Source organism: Limanda limanda, chromosome 9, assembly GCF_963576545.1.
Source record: "Limanda limanda chromosome 9, fLimLim1.1, whole genome shotgun sequence".
In the NCBI taxonomy this organism is placed as follows: domain Eukaryota; kingdom Metazoa; phylum Chordata; class Actinopteri; order Pleuronectiformes; family Pleuronectidae; genus Limanda; species Limanda limanda.
Window position 1 is genome coordinate 29,419,576 of NC_083644.1, and position 15,022 is coordinate 29,434,597.

A 15,022-nucleotide genomic window follows, 5' to 3' on the forward strand; every position below is an offset into this window, starting at 1 on the left:
CACAAATGATCACCTTTTAATTTTTATAAATCCTTTTGCTCATTTATCCCATTATGCATATTCTCTGAATTATCATCCCTTTAAATATTCCCTTGTATATAATAAGAACCCTGTGCCACAGAGCTTCAGCACAGCAGCCAGAGACAAAACATTTAGATTTTATCATTGTTTATTATCTCAAACACACAGGAACAAACATAAATAAAGTTTAACTTAAGGCAACTAGCTTTTCAGCTCCGTCAGTCTCTTCCCGAATCTCTCCGTCTCATGTGTGTTTCAGTCTCCCGAGTGTACTGTGAGTGTCCCCGAGGCAGTAAAGACGCCGCCTTTTAAGTGTGAGGACCAATCAGCTAACAGCTCTCACCTGTGCTGATTGATCCTCTGTGATTCAGGTGAGGGTGCTCTCCCTAACCCTTGATTAGTTTGTGTGTTTATACTTTTGTCATTTTCATAAACACACATGCTGTCTTTATTAATGTTGCATACAGTAAGTGTGAATTTTGTCAACCTCAACACTGTCACTAACTCCACATCCTTCAGCTTTGCTAACTGTTGATGTGGTAATTTTGGTTAAAGTTATTAATCAAATTTTTTCAGAGCTCTAAATTTGTAGTTAGTACTTTCATGAGACTTAATCGATCTTTTCCCTTCATTTGCAGGATGTTGTACAGAGGTAGCTTTAATGTAAATTTAATTTATTATTAATATTAAATATAAAAAGGAATACTAATCACAACAATTAAAACTCTAATTGCTGTGTTAAACACAATGTAACATCATGTAATGATGAGGTGTAATTTACATATTTATTTTTAATGGCTCCAAACTAATGAAATGTACAACCCATTATTGAAAAAAAAATGGATTTAAATAACTACAGACTCCCAGGACAGGTCAGCAGCACTAAATGACTCTGTTGGCACCTTTAAGAAAACTCAAAATACTCACTGCTACTGACAATTCAGAAAATCTGTTCAGACAAACAGGCCTCATGCAAGGCCCATTATCTTAAGAAACAGTCCTAACACAAGCTATTTGGAAAAAGCTAAGGGATGGTGGTGTATTGTTATATAATGTAGAGCAGCACCAATGATGAAAGCGCTGAAGTGTGTGCAGACTTAATGATACAGGCATTTTAGCTCTGTATCAGAGATAATATCCATCGTAATGTAATGAGAGGTCACTGGGGGAGGCTAGGTGGGGTAATGCAATATAACACAGAAAAACTGGCAACAATTCTTATAAACAGGCAACTCAGGTAATTCTCTATCAAAATCAAAATCCACGAACAAACAAAAAAAGTCCTGTAGGAGATAAGGGTTCTTTAAACTGAACAGCATTAGAAAAACTCAACTGAGAATGTCTTCTGTTTTGCAGGCTACAGGGTCTTCTTTCTCTGGATAGTTCTCAGCCTGGTCTCCTTTATGTAGCTCTCCAGTCAAAGCTTCTTCTCCGAGCTCCTTCCTGCCGTGTGCTCTGTGCCCCTCTCTGCAAGTTTCCAGTCCTGCCACAATAAGGTGGCTTAAAAACCTACAACTGTGTGAGTGGTCAGGCATTCTGTGAGCTGTAGTGTGTGCATCATCTGCCATTTTTTGGTGTGGCAGCCGATCTTGAATGGGAATGCAGCACCCCTCTTCTACCTGGCCCCTAATGATGCCACCTGAAAACTTATATTACGGGACCTTTCTCATTCACACTGGGCACATTATGCTTTAACAGCGAGCAAATTGTCTATTCTGCATCCAGTAGCTTAATTTAAACCAGAAAATACTGCAAATGAAGCACAACAATGGTGAAGGGAAAAGGGATGTATTTTTTGGGACTGACCGAGGTGAAACTAATTGTTTGTGGTTTGGTTTGGTTGGGTGTTCAATAGGGTTAGCACATAAATAAACTCAAGTAAACAACTCTTAGGTAAAATCTAAATTTGCAGGATGTGTCCGCAATGTTATCCAAAGTGTACTCTTAATGATTAATTGATATAAAGTGCTTTGAGATGTTAAAAAGTTTAGACAACCTTTGTACCTTTACCATTTAGATCTGCCAGTAGAGGGCACTAAAATGCAAATCATGGCATAACAGAAATTTGACTATTAATCCCCATTATCATTCAGATACTGTGGTGCTGTGGATATATCAATCATTTAAGATGACTTCCATCATCAAGTATTTAAAAACATGTCAAACTTAATCTTCTCATGAACATTTTTTACTACATGAGCTTAGCAAAAAAGGTAACACCACAGACCAGACACACAGGCCAGCCTCAAATGGCATGCTCAGTGCTTGGTACAGTACAATGAGGAGCTTTTTACGTTGTCCAGCACAAAATTATTACAAAATTTGTTGTATTATAAAAACACATCTGAGACAAAAAAATATATAAACACACACCCAAGACAATAAAGTGCAGTAAAGCATGTTGGGTGGACACACTTGTGCTGTAATGGCTAATCCTGCTCCCTGTAAAAAGTAATGGAGGAGATACTGAGTCAGGCTCTCCCATTAAGGAGCAGCTTTACTTTTTCACAAAGTGCAACACAAGGGGGAACAAAAGCAAAATAATATACACAAATATACACATCTTCAGCTGATGAAATAATGTGTAGTTTGAAATGAACACAATTTTGTAAACAAAATAAATAAGGCATGCAAACTATATTGTTGAATCAGAAGATTTGATTTGATACCTTTCTACTAAGAAAAAAACACTCACTCCTCAGAACGAAGGTAGCTGCCAAGTAAAATTCAATCCAGTGGAATATCATTGAAATATACCCGAGCATTTAAAGGCCCACATTAACATATTTGTGTTCTGTGTTCAAGCTTTAAGAGGCTACTATTTACATACATTTTCATGCGTATTCAGCAGCAGTGCAGCAAAACAGCAAATTACATTTATTGATTGACGTTGACGACATTTTCAAACATCCTGAATCAGAGAAAATAGAATGGATCAAAAATAAAAAACACACATTGCAAATATTAAAGATGACCTTCCCTCATTTTAAAGGACTATGTTGGCCTAACAACATGAAATGAAAAAGAAAGTGAGACAAAAACCTGTTTTTTGGCTTGTATGGTGACGTTAATACATAAGAAGTGAAGTAGTGCAGAGCCACGCAGAGGAAGCTGTGGTTTTGCCACATTAAGGCTTTGCAGTAAACATCAAGAGCTGAGTTGCTGCTGCTCTCCCAAACCTAAACCAACTTGTAGCAGTTCAGCCAATATTGACAAAAAGACATGCACTCAGACATGCACTTGCACACAAACATACTTTGAGAGACTTGCCACTCCTTTTTTTCCAGTTTTCTTTTTCTTACTAGGTATTTTGGCAGCATTATATGGTGCATCTCCTCATCCCTCCCTGCCTATGTCCCCCCTGGGGCTAGGAGGCCAGACTTGAGCTGGGCAGGTTGGGGTGTGGAGTAGGGCTGGGTGGGGCAATCAGTAGTCTTTGATAGGAACAAGCTCAGGGTTCAGGTCCACCGTGATGTTCTTGTAGAGGCTGCTGAGGGAGATGTGGGGGCTGTAATGGAGATTGTTGAGGCCGTCTAAGTGTTGCCGCTCTTTGGAATACCTCAGCAGTTTATACCTAAAAACACACAGTCATACAGTTCTTATATAAATATTTATTCACTCCACCTGCCCTGCCTCTACTCTCCTTAAAGACACAGTTTACTGCTTTCAGGTGCAACTGTGTCTAGTATTGATCACATTCTGGATGAAAATAGAAGTGTATAGTGAAGTGTTTCCACTATTGACAAAAGAAAACATTAATACTCTATAATTACATATTGTAAAAATAATGTTTTAATGTCATTGCTAATTTATAGAAGAGAAAGGGGAGAGGGGATGGGGGGGGTGGAGGTAAGCCAGTGACTGGGTGCTCTGCCAGTTGGGGGATGGAGGTAAACCAGCCTGAAAAGCAGCCATCCGGTCCTGCAGCCATTGACGGCGCTGGTCACAGACCCGCCTGTCACACTGGGGGTACGAAGCAGATGAAGGCGTGGGATGGGGGGTGTGGGGGATGTATATCTGTGTGTGTGTAGAGTGTATGTGTAGGCCTTAGGACATGTGCCATAGAATTTCAGTGTTTTTCAATGAAAGAGGAAGCACCTTATAACTGACATGCATGTGGTTAAATCTCCAAATTTGACATCTGCTAGAGCAGAGGTTCTCAAACTTTGGGGTAGTTGGGACCCCCCCATCCCCCCGCCCTCAACTACACTACCATATTCATATATATATATATATATAGAGAGAGATAGATAGATATATATATATCATATTGTTATTGATAGGCCTGACATGTCAAGGCCATACAGACAATTATTATTACTATTTTATGACTAGGGATTTCTGTAATTCAGAGTGACACAGTGTCATTTGACATAGGTATTGCGCTGAGATTAGCAGCTGCACTCTCTTCTATCATTATTCTACACATCTTTGCGCGGCCGGCAAAATCAGTGTTTCGGCAATTGTATGGGGTTTGCCAAGCTTAGCAATTGTATGAGCAACTACATACGATGCCTCCAGACACTGCTTGGAGACAGTGCTATGCTTGGAGATGGTGGTTTGTTGTTGCTGGAGGCCATCACGTTTACGTTTAAAGATGTCCACAGGCTTCTCTTTCAAGTCAGGGTGTTTGGTGTCGAGGTGCCTTTTTAATTTGCACGGCTTCATGCTGTCATTTGCCAGCACCTCGGCACACAAAACACACTGAGGACGTTGCTCAGTCGTGCTAGTGATGGTGAAACCAACCTGCAAATAGCTCTCGTCATATTTGCGAAGCTTTGGCTTCTTCGCAACTGCCGCATCGGTTGCCTGACTTTTACGAATCAGGAACTTGTCCATAGTACAGTGTGTGTGAAGTTAATAAAGTTTTAATTGCAACGTTGTGGTCTTGTGAGTGTGTTTGTATGTGTGGCTGTGAGTGACTTGCACACGAATAATGAATAAGGCTGTGCTAGGCAATGGTTCCTAACAAAACGAACAGTACACAATGTAGACAGGGAAAGCACAGAATTGTATTCAAGTGCTGGTGTTTCATTTGTTGCAACACGGTGGATGATTGAAGATGTAAAGGTAGGTGTTAAGGAGATAAGGGCTAGCTGCAGTTGGAAGAAGTTAGCTAGCTAGAAGGCTAGCTCTTGGGGCTATGAGCTTTCTAAAAAGACTGTGGAGCAAATTACTCCTTAGATTAGGCTACGAATAGGCCTACTGCACGTGCAGGAAGGTATTACTCGGAGAGCTTTTTGTGCACCTCTGATTTTTCTAACTGTCCGTCTTTATTTCGGAGACCCCACGGACAGCTCTTGGCTGTGATTGGTCCGCGATAAAATAATTTCCCTACGACGTCATTTCCGGACCTCTGACTTCCTGATTCACAATAAACACATACACAACTACGATTCTACGATTAATGTGACGTGTGTGTTAAGCCAGCGGAGTTGTCCGGCTGATGGTGGCTTGTTAGAGTACTGACGGCATGTGTGCACGGTCACATACGGTTATAACGAGCTTTCAAAACGGCACTAGCGGGCTAGCCACCATGCTAACTGCGGTGGTAACAGTGCATAACCCCGCCGTCACGACTTTAATTCCACTTCTATCATGACACTGTTTCTACAATACCGCCAGGTTAGAAGCAAACACTGGATAGTAGTTAGTGTCGGGAGTCCCTGCTGACTGTGTGTGGAAGCTGGGGTTGAAGCTAGCTGGGAGGGGAGCTAGCTAGCTCCGTGTAGCTTCAAGCTACACGGAGCTTCAAGCTGTGGAATTAGCAACACAGTTCGGAAACAAGACCTGGGAACCGCTGCGCTAAGAAACGATTACATCAGCATTTTGACCTGCTGGGTGTCACTTTATTTTATTTAGTTGCCACCGTAGCCTACACTGTGTGCAAGTGGGGAGTAAGTAAATACACAGTGGACTTCTTCTGATTACTCCTGAGGTAGGCTTCTCCAAGCTTGTCTTCCGTTGCGCCACCTACTGTTCTGGCGGTGAATTGTTTTCAACACGGAGAAATAAAAATGAAAAAGTGTCCGTCAGACCTGTCCGTCCGTAACGGATTACGGAGTAGCATACTGGAGCCTTAAGGAAGGAGCGAGTCTTTAAGAAGACAATTTATAAAGCAATGAATAAAAAATATATACACCCCCCACTTTGAGAACCACTGCTTTAGAGGCTTCAGAATGCTCCTTTTTGAATGTGCGCAACTCGGCTAGCACAGCCGCCATGTTCTCTTCATTACCTGAGTCACTTTGACTTTGTTGGTCTTTGTAGGGTTTTGGAGTTTTGTTGTTCCTCTTTCCTGTCTCTCTTCGAGCGCTAGTCATCACAGTTAATTGTTGTGAGTAGTTTAGATGGGAAACAAAATTGTAATTCAATTTTCTGGCTAGTTTTTTTAAAAGTTCTCCGGGAGCTTCTGGATCAGGCTGTTGCCTCGGTCATGACGTCACAGGAAGTCCTAGTTCTCCATCTTTAAGTCTAGTTTATGACACAACCTTGGTATGGAAGTTTTCTGGAAGCTGGTCTTATGAAGAAGATTTTAATGTAGAATTGATGCCCCCACTTAAAATCAAAGTGCTCACCATTTAAAAACCCAGAGACTATTCTTCCTATGAGGGATGAAGTTGATGAACATTACTGTGTTGTGGTTATATAAACCTGAGACCAAATTTGTTGTAAACACCAAAACCAAATTCTGATTTGGTACGTGGACAGACCATCTGAGTGGGTTGAAGACTCTACAATGTGTTAATTATGATGGTTAATGTGATTACATTTGTTAAAATTTAAGCAATTAAATCTAGTACGTTTATTTAAATCTAGTACGTATATTCAATTGTTTTCGGAGACACTGTCTCTTTTCCTTGAGACGATAAAGTAGTGCTCTTTATGTATCACTGGTCCTTAATATATAATAATACTTATTAATGATGACCATTCTTTGAGTGCTATGGTTAAGTGCAATTGTAGGAAGATTGAGTGTAAGCTGTATTCATTTTGAATGAATGTTAGCTCATATGTACAGTGCTGTGTAAAAGTTTGAGGCAGGTGTAAAAAAATGCTGTAAACTAAGAATGCTTTCAAAAATAGAAGTGTTAACAGTTTATTTTCATCAATGAACAAAATGCAAAGTGAGCGAACAAAAGAAAAATCTAAATCAAATCAATATTTGGTGTTACTACCCTTTGCCTTCAAACCAGCATCAATTCTTATAGGTATACTTGCACAAAGTCAGGGATTTTGTAGGATTATAGTCTGGTGTATGATCAACCAATTATACCAAACAGGTGCTAATGTTCATCAATTTCAAATGTAGGTTGAAACAGTCATTAACTGAAACAGAAACAGCTGTGTAGGAGGCTTAAAACTGGGTGAGGAACAGCCAAACCCTGCTACCAATGTGAGGTTGTGAAAGACAGTTTGATGTCACAGGTCATACACCATGGCAAGACTGAGCAGAGCAACAAGACACACAAGGTAGTTATACATCAGCATCAGCAAGGTCTCTCCCAGACAAAGATTTCAAAGCAGACTGGGGTTTCCAGATGTGCTGTTCAAGCTCTTTTGAAGAAGCACAAAGAAACGGGCAACGTTGAGGATCATAGATGCAGTGGTAGACCAAGGAAACTTAGTGCAGCAGATGAAAAATACATCAAGCATATTTCCCCTCGAAATCGGAAGTATCCAGCAGTGCCATCAGCTCAGAACTGGAAGAGACCAGTGGGACCCATGTACACCCATCTACTGTCCGGAGAAGTCTGATCAGAAGTGGTCTTCATGGAAGAGTAGCAGCCAAAAAGCCATACCTCCGACATGGAAACAAGGCCAAGCGACTCAACTATGCACGAAAACATAGGAACTGGGGTGCAGAAAAATGGCACCAGTTGCTCTGGACTGATGAGTCAAAAGTTGAAATATTTGGTTGTAGAAGAAGGCAGTTTTTTCGCCGAAGGGCTGGAGAGCGGTACAATAATGAGTGTCTGCAGGCAACAGTGAATCATGGTGGAGGTACCTTGCAAGTTTGGGGGTGCATTTCTGCAAATGGAGTTGGAGATCTGGTCAGGATTAATGGTATCCTCAATGCTGAGAAATACAGGCAGATACTTTTCCATCATGCAATACCATCAGGGAGGCGTATGATTGGCACCAAATTTATTCTGCAGCAGGACAACGGCCCCAAACATACAGCCAATGTCATTAAGAAGTCCTGGAAGTGATGGTATGGCCCCTACAGAGCCCTGATCTCAACATCATCGAGTCTGTCTGGGATTACATGAAGAGACAGAAGGATTTGTGGTTAGTTCTCCAAGATGTTTTGAACAACCTAGCAGCTGAGTTCCTTCAAAAACTGTGTGCAAGTCTACCTAGACGAATTGATGCTGTTTTGAAGGCAAAGGGTGGTCACAGCAAATATTGATTTGATTTAGATTTATCTTCTGTTCATTCACTGAATTTTGTCAATTGATGAAAATAAACTGTTAACATTTCCATTTTTGAAAGCATTCTTAGATAACAGCATCTTTTCACATCTGCCTAAAACTTTTGCACAGTACTGTATGTTTTTATATAGAAGTTTCTGTAGGATTGGATGGAAAAGTAAATGTTTTTTTTTAGTTAAGCCAATTTTGGGGTTATGAGGAATATGTTAAAAATACTGTATTATTCATGTGCAATTATGTAATTGTCATTATTGTTTATTGTCTGTATGGTTGTGCATCTGTGTATGAAGTTTTGAAGCGTAAGTGGTAACAATAAAAAGTCTTTTCAGAGATGATTAGATGCTCAAGAAATAAACAAGCTCTGGCATAAGGACGTAAACTCTGGTCCTATCTATGTTGATCCACCGAAAACCGTTTTTTTTTTCATATTGGCTACACAGTGTTCCCTAGCCCATGTAACCCTTGATGCCAGTCCAGATTTCCCATAGGTCTGGCGTCGGTAACATAAACATAATTGAGAAATATGTGCTTTTGTGATCTTGTGAAAGTTTATGGGGGAAAAGTGTTTCATTGATTAAATTCATTATGTAAAAGTTACAGCTCATGTGAAAGTAAAGACTTTATTCTTTAAAATGGAGAAACATATTGCAGATTCTTACCTGCCAAGGAACTGCACCTCTCCCCTGTGGTGATGAGGAATAGACTTGTACTTGCCAATCTCTCCATCTGGTCGTGTGACATTGAAACCAGAATATTGAACCCTGGATAGAGAGCAGGCTGTGTTACTATTCACAACATTAAACTAACATAAAAATACAGCCTACCTTAAACCAGTTGTGCCATATGACTCAGTTGAAATGAGGCGTTGTGCCTTGTTTATTGGTACAGTTCATGTAAACTATTAAAATGGTTGAACATTTACTTAAACACACACATCTAAAAACATGTGTAATTTGATGCACTGGGTGGTTTAATTTGAGCTGTGGTCCCAGTCATGACCTGTTATGACACTAACATTGTTCCTAAATGTAGAACTATTGAGTTAGTTTTCATTATATATCGCTCAGCAAGCCTTGCTGTTTCCTTCAAAATAACTTATCTCATTAGGCAAATCATTATAGGCTGATAAATGTATGTAAATAGTGTGTGTCGTCACATGCCACTGGTGATCTGTTTTACGAAGGGAATGTGCAGACTTCTCCCCGCCTCCAGACCACTGGTGCCTCTATAGGATTTAGCTGTGGTTCTGGAAGGGCTGAAGCCGTCCCCTTTTGAACTAATGGAGGCTGCTAACTTGAAACGTCATCTCTCACTTTAGTCATTGATGACTTTGCCAAAAAGAAGTCAAGGCGCGTTCAGTTTGATACTTTTTGCGCCAATCTGAAATCTCGCCTAGGGCTCCAACATTGCCAGGGCCAGCCCTGGCTGATGACATTGAAACAAAACCCAGCCATTGTGCCTAAAATGGTTGGTTCATATTATTCTACTGATAATTGTTTTTGCTGACTCACTGGAGAACAGCAGTCATGTTGTCTAGTTTCTAGTTTGTGGCATGCACACTTATATGGAGTGTATGGGGATGCTGACACGCTTGCTGGGTGGTAGAGGCTATTGCTCTAACATTAATAAGGGTATGCATGCATATTTGACTCATGGTCTTGCAACAATCTGGGCCTCATTCAGGGGAGTTCCTACTCAGGACATTTGTGCGGCAGTGAGTTGTTCCTCGCCTCTCAGTTTTGTCCACTTCTACATTTTGGATGTCTCAGCCCCAGTGATCTTGGAGTCCTAACTAGAAGATAGTGTCTCTCTGACAGGTTAATGGATGCTAGATAAACTTGTCTGCAGTATGGGTTCTACCAGATTGTATGGGACATTATGAAAAACGGCAGGCAGTGCCACTGAATATGGTCAAACTTGATCATGATTGTGTAAGTGCAGCCTCGCTGTGACCCTCAAGGTCACAGCGAGGCTTGCTTGTATATATATATTTTATAGACATCTATAATAATAATACATTTATTTCATTGTACCTTTTGTAACACCCAACACGTTACTATATACCATTAGTAGATACAAGGTGTAAACCAAGGTTAAGTAGAGGAGGAGGAAGCAAAGACAATCTTCAATCTACTAATTCCACAAATCTCTGTACGTATGTAGGTGGACTGGAATCGAATATATCATGAACCATTCATCTTATTGACTATTGACATTTGGCATGTGTATTCCTCAGGGCCTAAGGAGGAGCAGCGTCAAATTGGGTGAAACGCTACACAGTGAATATTTATAAACAGGCAAACAGCACTTTGCAATCACAAGTGCAAGGAATGACACAGCCATTCATGAATGCCGCAGGTGCTGATCTTCGACCTGGCAACAACAATAATTGAATAATTTTATCTTTAACAATTTGTCTACAATGTAGGGCTGGGTGACATGCAATTTTTTTTATCACGATAACTTTTTCATATTAGCCGATATCGATATATATTGCGATATAAATCAAATAACTTTTTTGCACAATTGTATTTATGTACAATGTTTTTCTCATATACAAATCTTTACTTGACAGGCCTCAAATACTCCGGAGGTGCATACGGAGGAACCGTGAAGTCCAGTGCATGTATGAAAACAGCTTTTGAGAAATGATTGGGTACCAGACAGTGTGAGAAAGCCACCTGGTCTGCTCATTGCTATTCTGTGGCCAGGACTGCGTATTAGGTCACATTATATCCTTTGTAGTAGACCTTTTTTGTCTTACTACGTACTTACTAGACATATATTCATATTATTTAATGTAATATTCCCCACTCCTTCATCCGGTAAACTGCTTCCTTATTCTACTATGTTATATGTTATTTGGTATGTTATTTTTTTATTTTGTAAAGCCTGTCTACCGCGTAGATCAGGGGTGTCAAACTCAAATACGCAGTGGGCCGAAATCAAAAAATTGCTTCAAGTCGAGGGCCACATGGGTTCGTTTATTGAAAACTTATTGAAAGAACCTTAGTGCACATATTGAACCTATAGAGTATTGCAGATAAAACAACATTAATTATGAAATAAATTAAATACAAATAACAAATAATACATAAATAAATATAAAAGTAATAAAATCAGTTTCATTAATTGCTTTCTGGCTTTATCTGCAGTATTTCCAGAGTAATTTCCAGTGAAAACATTTTCTACAGGCAAACAACAGACAAAAATAATTGACTTCAAAGAAAAATCAAATGTCCTGTAGTAGCAAGAGAAAAATAAGTTTCCCTGCAGCATCTGCGTCTCCCACAGGCGCAGCTTGGTTTTAAAGCCCTCACTGTAGCGTACATGTCAGTGATGACACGCCCCCCCCCCCCCCCCCCCCCCGAAGCTGCAGGTTACGTTTTATTTCGGAGCTTTCAGAAAAGACTTGAACTGGCGGTGATTTAAACCTTTGGCTCTGATAAAGTTAACCGCTAATGTTATGATGCTCATCACATGTTCCATTTTCAAGGCTTTGCCACACAACGACTCCTGGTGTATGATGCAGTGATAAGCTGTCAACTCACTTTTTCCTCACTTTTTTCTTCCTTCATCTTTTCTCGGATCCACCCTTTACATCCGCGATCATATACTGTGCCTCCCACCTGTCTTGAAAGCTCCTGTATTCAAATGCCACCTTTCGTTTTAGCCATTTTTGGGAGCGGGATGGTTGAAAGTTGTCACAAGTGATATGTGATGATGACTGTGATGCGCGCGTTCGCGGGACCGTGATTGACATGCCGACACACGGGCAGTGCATTGTGGGATCTGTCATTCACCATTGACCCGCCCACTCGTCAGCCAATGAGAGCCTACCATTGGTCTAGAACTGTCACGTGCCCCATCCCGACGTGTTCACTGACCCTCAGGAATTCTCAGTACTTATTTTGTATTGAGAACTTGCAAAACACTGCCGGCGGGCCAGCTCTAATAGTAAATAGATTTTATCATGCGGGCCACATATAATTCATTCCTGGGCCACATGTGGCCCGCGGGCCTTGTGTTTGACACATGTGGCGTAGATGTTGCCTGCCAGGTCACAAGATCACAGGTCACACTAACTACGTACAATACATACTACACATATATTCATATTATTTATATTCCCCACTCCTTCACCCTGTAAACTGCTGCTTCATTTTACTATGTTATATGTTATGTTATTTCTTTTTTTTGTAAAGCCTGTTGCCTGCCAGGTCACAAGAATTTCACTGCTCCGATGTATGGTATGTGTATGTGTAGGCGTACTTTGATAAAAATTTAAAACAGAACTATGCTTTTTTGCTCATCTCCAGCTTGGTACTTTTCAGCAAATGCTTATCTGCTTGTTCTGGAAATGTCTTTCAACATTACATTTTTAGTTGTTTGCTAATTCTTCACCACAATTCAAGCATATAGGTTAGCCAGCATCGTTGGGCAGTGAAAGCAAATTAATCTGTCCACGCAGAATTAAACTCTCTATTTTCCTCCGAGACTTTTCTTTTTGTGGATTCATCCATGGTTAGTTTACCGAGGCCGGGGGTCGGAAACTCAAGATTAGCCACCTGCAGGGAAAAGCGTCGGGACGTAGACGTAATACGATGTGACTCATATTTTAGTTGACGAAATATTAAAACAAAAGTGAGAGCAGGTCAAACTGGAGGCGGACACAGAAACTGAAGCTCAGTACAAACCAACTGCAGCTTCTGCTCTGATCAAGAAGCTGCGGCGCTGATCTCAGAGCAGCTGTGACCAGAGAAACTCAGTGTTTTCACTATTTCCACTGTTAAGAAGCAGCCGGTAAGTCACTTGCTGCGATAAGTTTACCGTATGCCAAAAATATGCGCAACACTGAACAGGGATTCACTGCAGAGGGGCTGAAGAGCCGCATTCAGTGAACTTATCACATTTTTGGGGGCCGCACCAAATTCACGAAACTCATTACACAGGTCAGAAATTATACACATTTACTTCCAATATGGGTTGGGAACACAATCTCACTCCCAGGGACCCATCCTCCCAATGCTCTTCTTCCTCCAAGCTTCCCTTTGGACTCCTTATGCTGTTCGCTTTGTTCTTTCTATGGTTGAGAAGGTTTTTTTGTACTGAGTAAAAAGTTGTTACAAAACTTAAAAAAAGGTCAACACTTCTGGGGATTGTTTCCTGAATCTAAGTGGAAGGTTGTTGAGGAATTTTAATCTAGTGTTGTACCATTACTCCAAGACGATGCGTTCAGGGACTGCTCCCTTCCTCTTTGTGTGTATGAAGAGCACTCAGTTGTATTAAAACAGCCAGGTTGTGTATACACGGGCATGTATGCAGGCACACATGAAGACACTGACACAAACCCTCACAGTCACTAAGAGAAACACAGCTTTGACTGGTTTCACCAACAACGATGACAAAAGACTGCAATCTACATCTCAGTGGCCTGGAATTTGAAAAAAATAAGTGAAAATTGTTGCTTTGACATTAAAAAGAATTTGTCATATATTTTTGTCATACAAATATTGTAAAGTGTAAAGAGTGTGAGAAAGAGACCAGCCCCCTAAGCTGAGATGGAATGATCACCGGTTCTTCGTAGGCCACATCTCCCATCATGCCCCTTCCTCTAAATTGTACACTAAGTCGTGTGTTATCTTGGGATGAAGGACACGTTTGAGAATCACCCTGGAAAAATGTAAAATGTTTTGTCAACCCTCATTCCTCTCACACGAAAACTTGAATTAGGGGGATTGACTTTTTCTCCTATTGAACATCAAGTTATCAAGCAAAATAATATATATATACGGAAGATAGAATGAAATCACATTATATACTGGTTAAAGACTAATTTCTTACTTATATACCATATTGTTAAATAAACTGTGTGCAGAAAAAGAAAAAATGATTTTTACTTCCAATATGGGTCTTGCCTATGGGAGTGGAAAAATGTCTCGATAGATCCCCCTACAGCAGCACTGGCGGCAGGTTCCACCAACAGGTATGAAAATCGGTAAGTATACGTACCATACCTCAACATTTTAAATGTAATGTACAATTGTTGTATTTTTGCCAGTTCCATGCATTGTACTTAAACAATCTCTTCCTAAAGGATGAATCCGACTTGCTTCATATTGGGTCAGTGCTATTTATGAGGTTCTGTTGAGCGACGTGTCTGTGGAGTGTCGTCAAATTTTCACGTTTTTGCCTCGAAAAAGGAAGCTCTTCCAACTTGACTATGCTGTACATTGTCCAATCCGCAACAAAATTAACATGTTTGATGATCTTCTGTGACCACATTTACATGCCAAAATTGCACATCATTTTAGCACCACCTACTAGCAACAGGATGCATGCCTTAACAGGATGTTCCTGTTACTCCTCCATGCAGTGTGAAACACATAATGCAATGCCGTATAAACCAATTTCAAGTAACTACACTGAAGCCACAGCACACTCTGACGCACACTTGGACTGTAAGGGCCAAACCATAGCCGCTTGCAGCTTTAGCCAGGAAAAGAGATGACAATTCTCGAACATTGGTTTCGCTACACTGGCTACCTGTTAAATTTAGAATAGAA

At 40.5% G+C, this 15,022-nt stretch overlaps 1 protein-coding gene across 7 annotated transcripts in view; it reads right to left on the bottom strand.

Annotated features, from left to right (window-relative positions):
* Positions 1–787: 787 nt before the first annotated feature.
* The window catches only part of b4galt6 (UDP-Gal:betaGlcNAc beta 1,4- galactosyltransferase, polypeptide 6), a 55,735-nt gene continuing 41,500 nt past the window's right edge, over positions 788–15,022 (bottom strand). For 5 of the 7 annotated variants that reach the window (XM_061077945.1, XM_061077943.1, XM_061077944.1 and 2 more), the window contains 2 exons: positions 9,116–9,217; positions 788–3,595 (listed from right to left, as the gene is read on the bottom strand). In XM_061077945.1, the coding sequence (XP_060933928.1) occupies positions 3,448–3,595; positions 9,116–9,217 (250 nt within the window). In that variant the 3' untranslated portion in view covers positions 788–3,447. Of the gene's footprint in view, positions 3,596–7,119; positions 8,281–9,115; positions 9,218–15,022 lie in introns of those variants that run through there. The other 2 variants (XR_009680680.1, XM_061077946.1) reach the window with 2 other exon arrangements.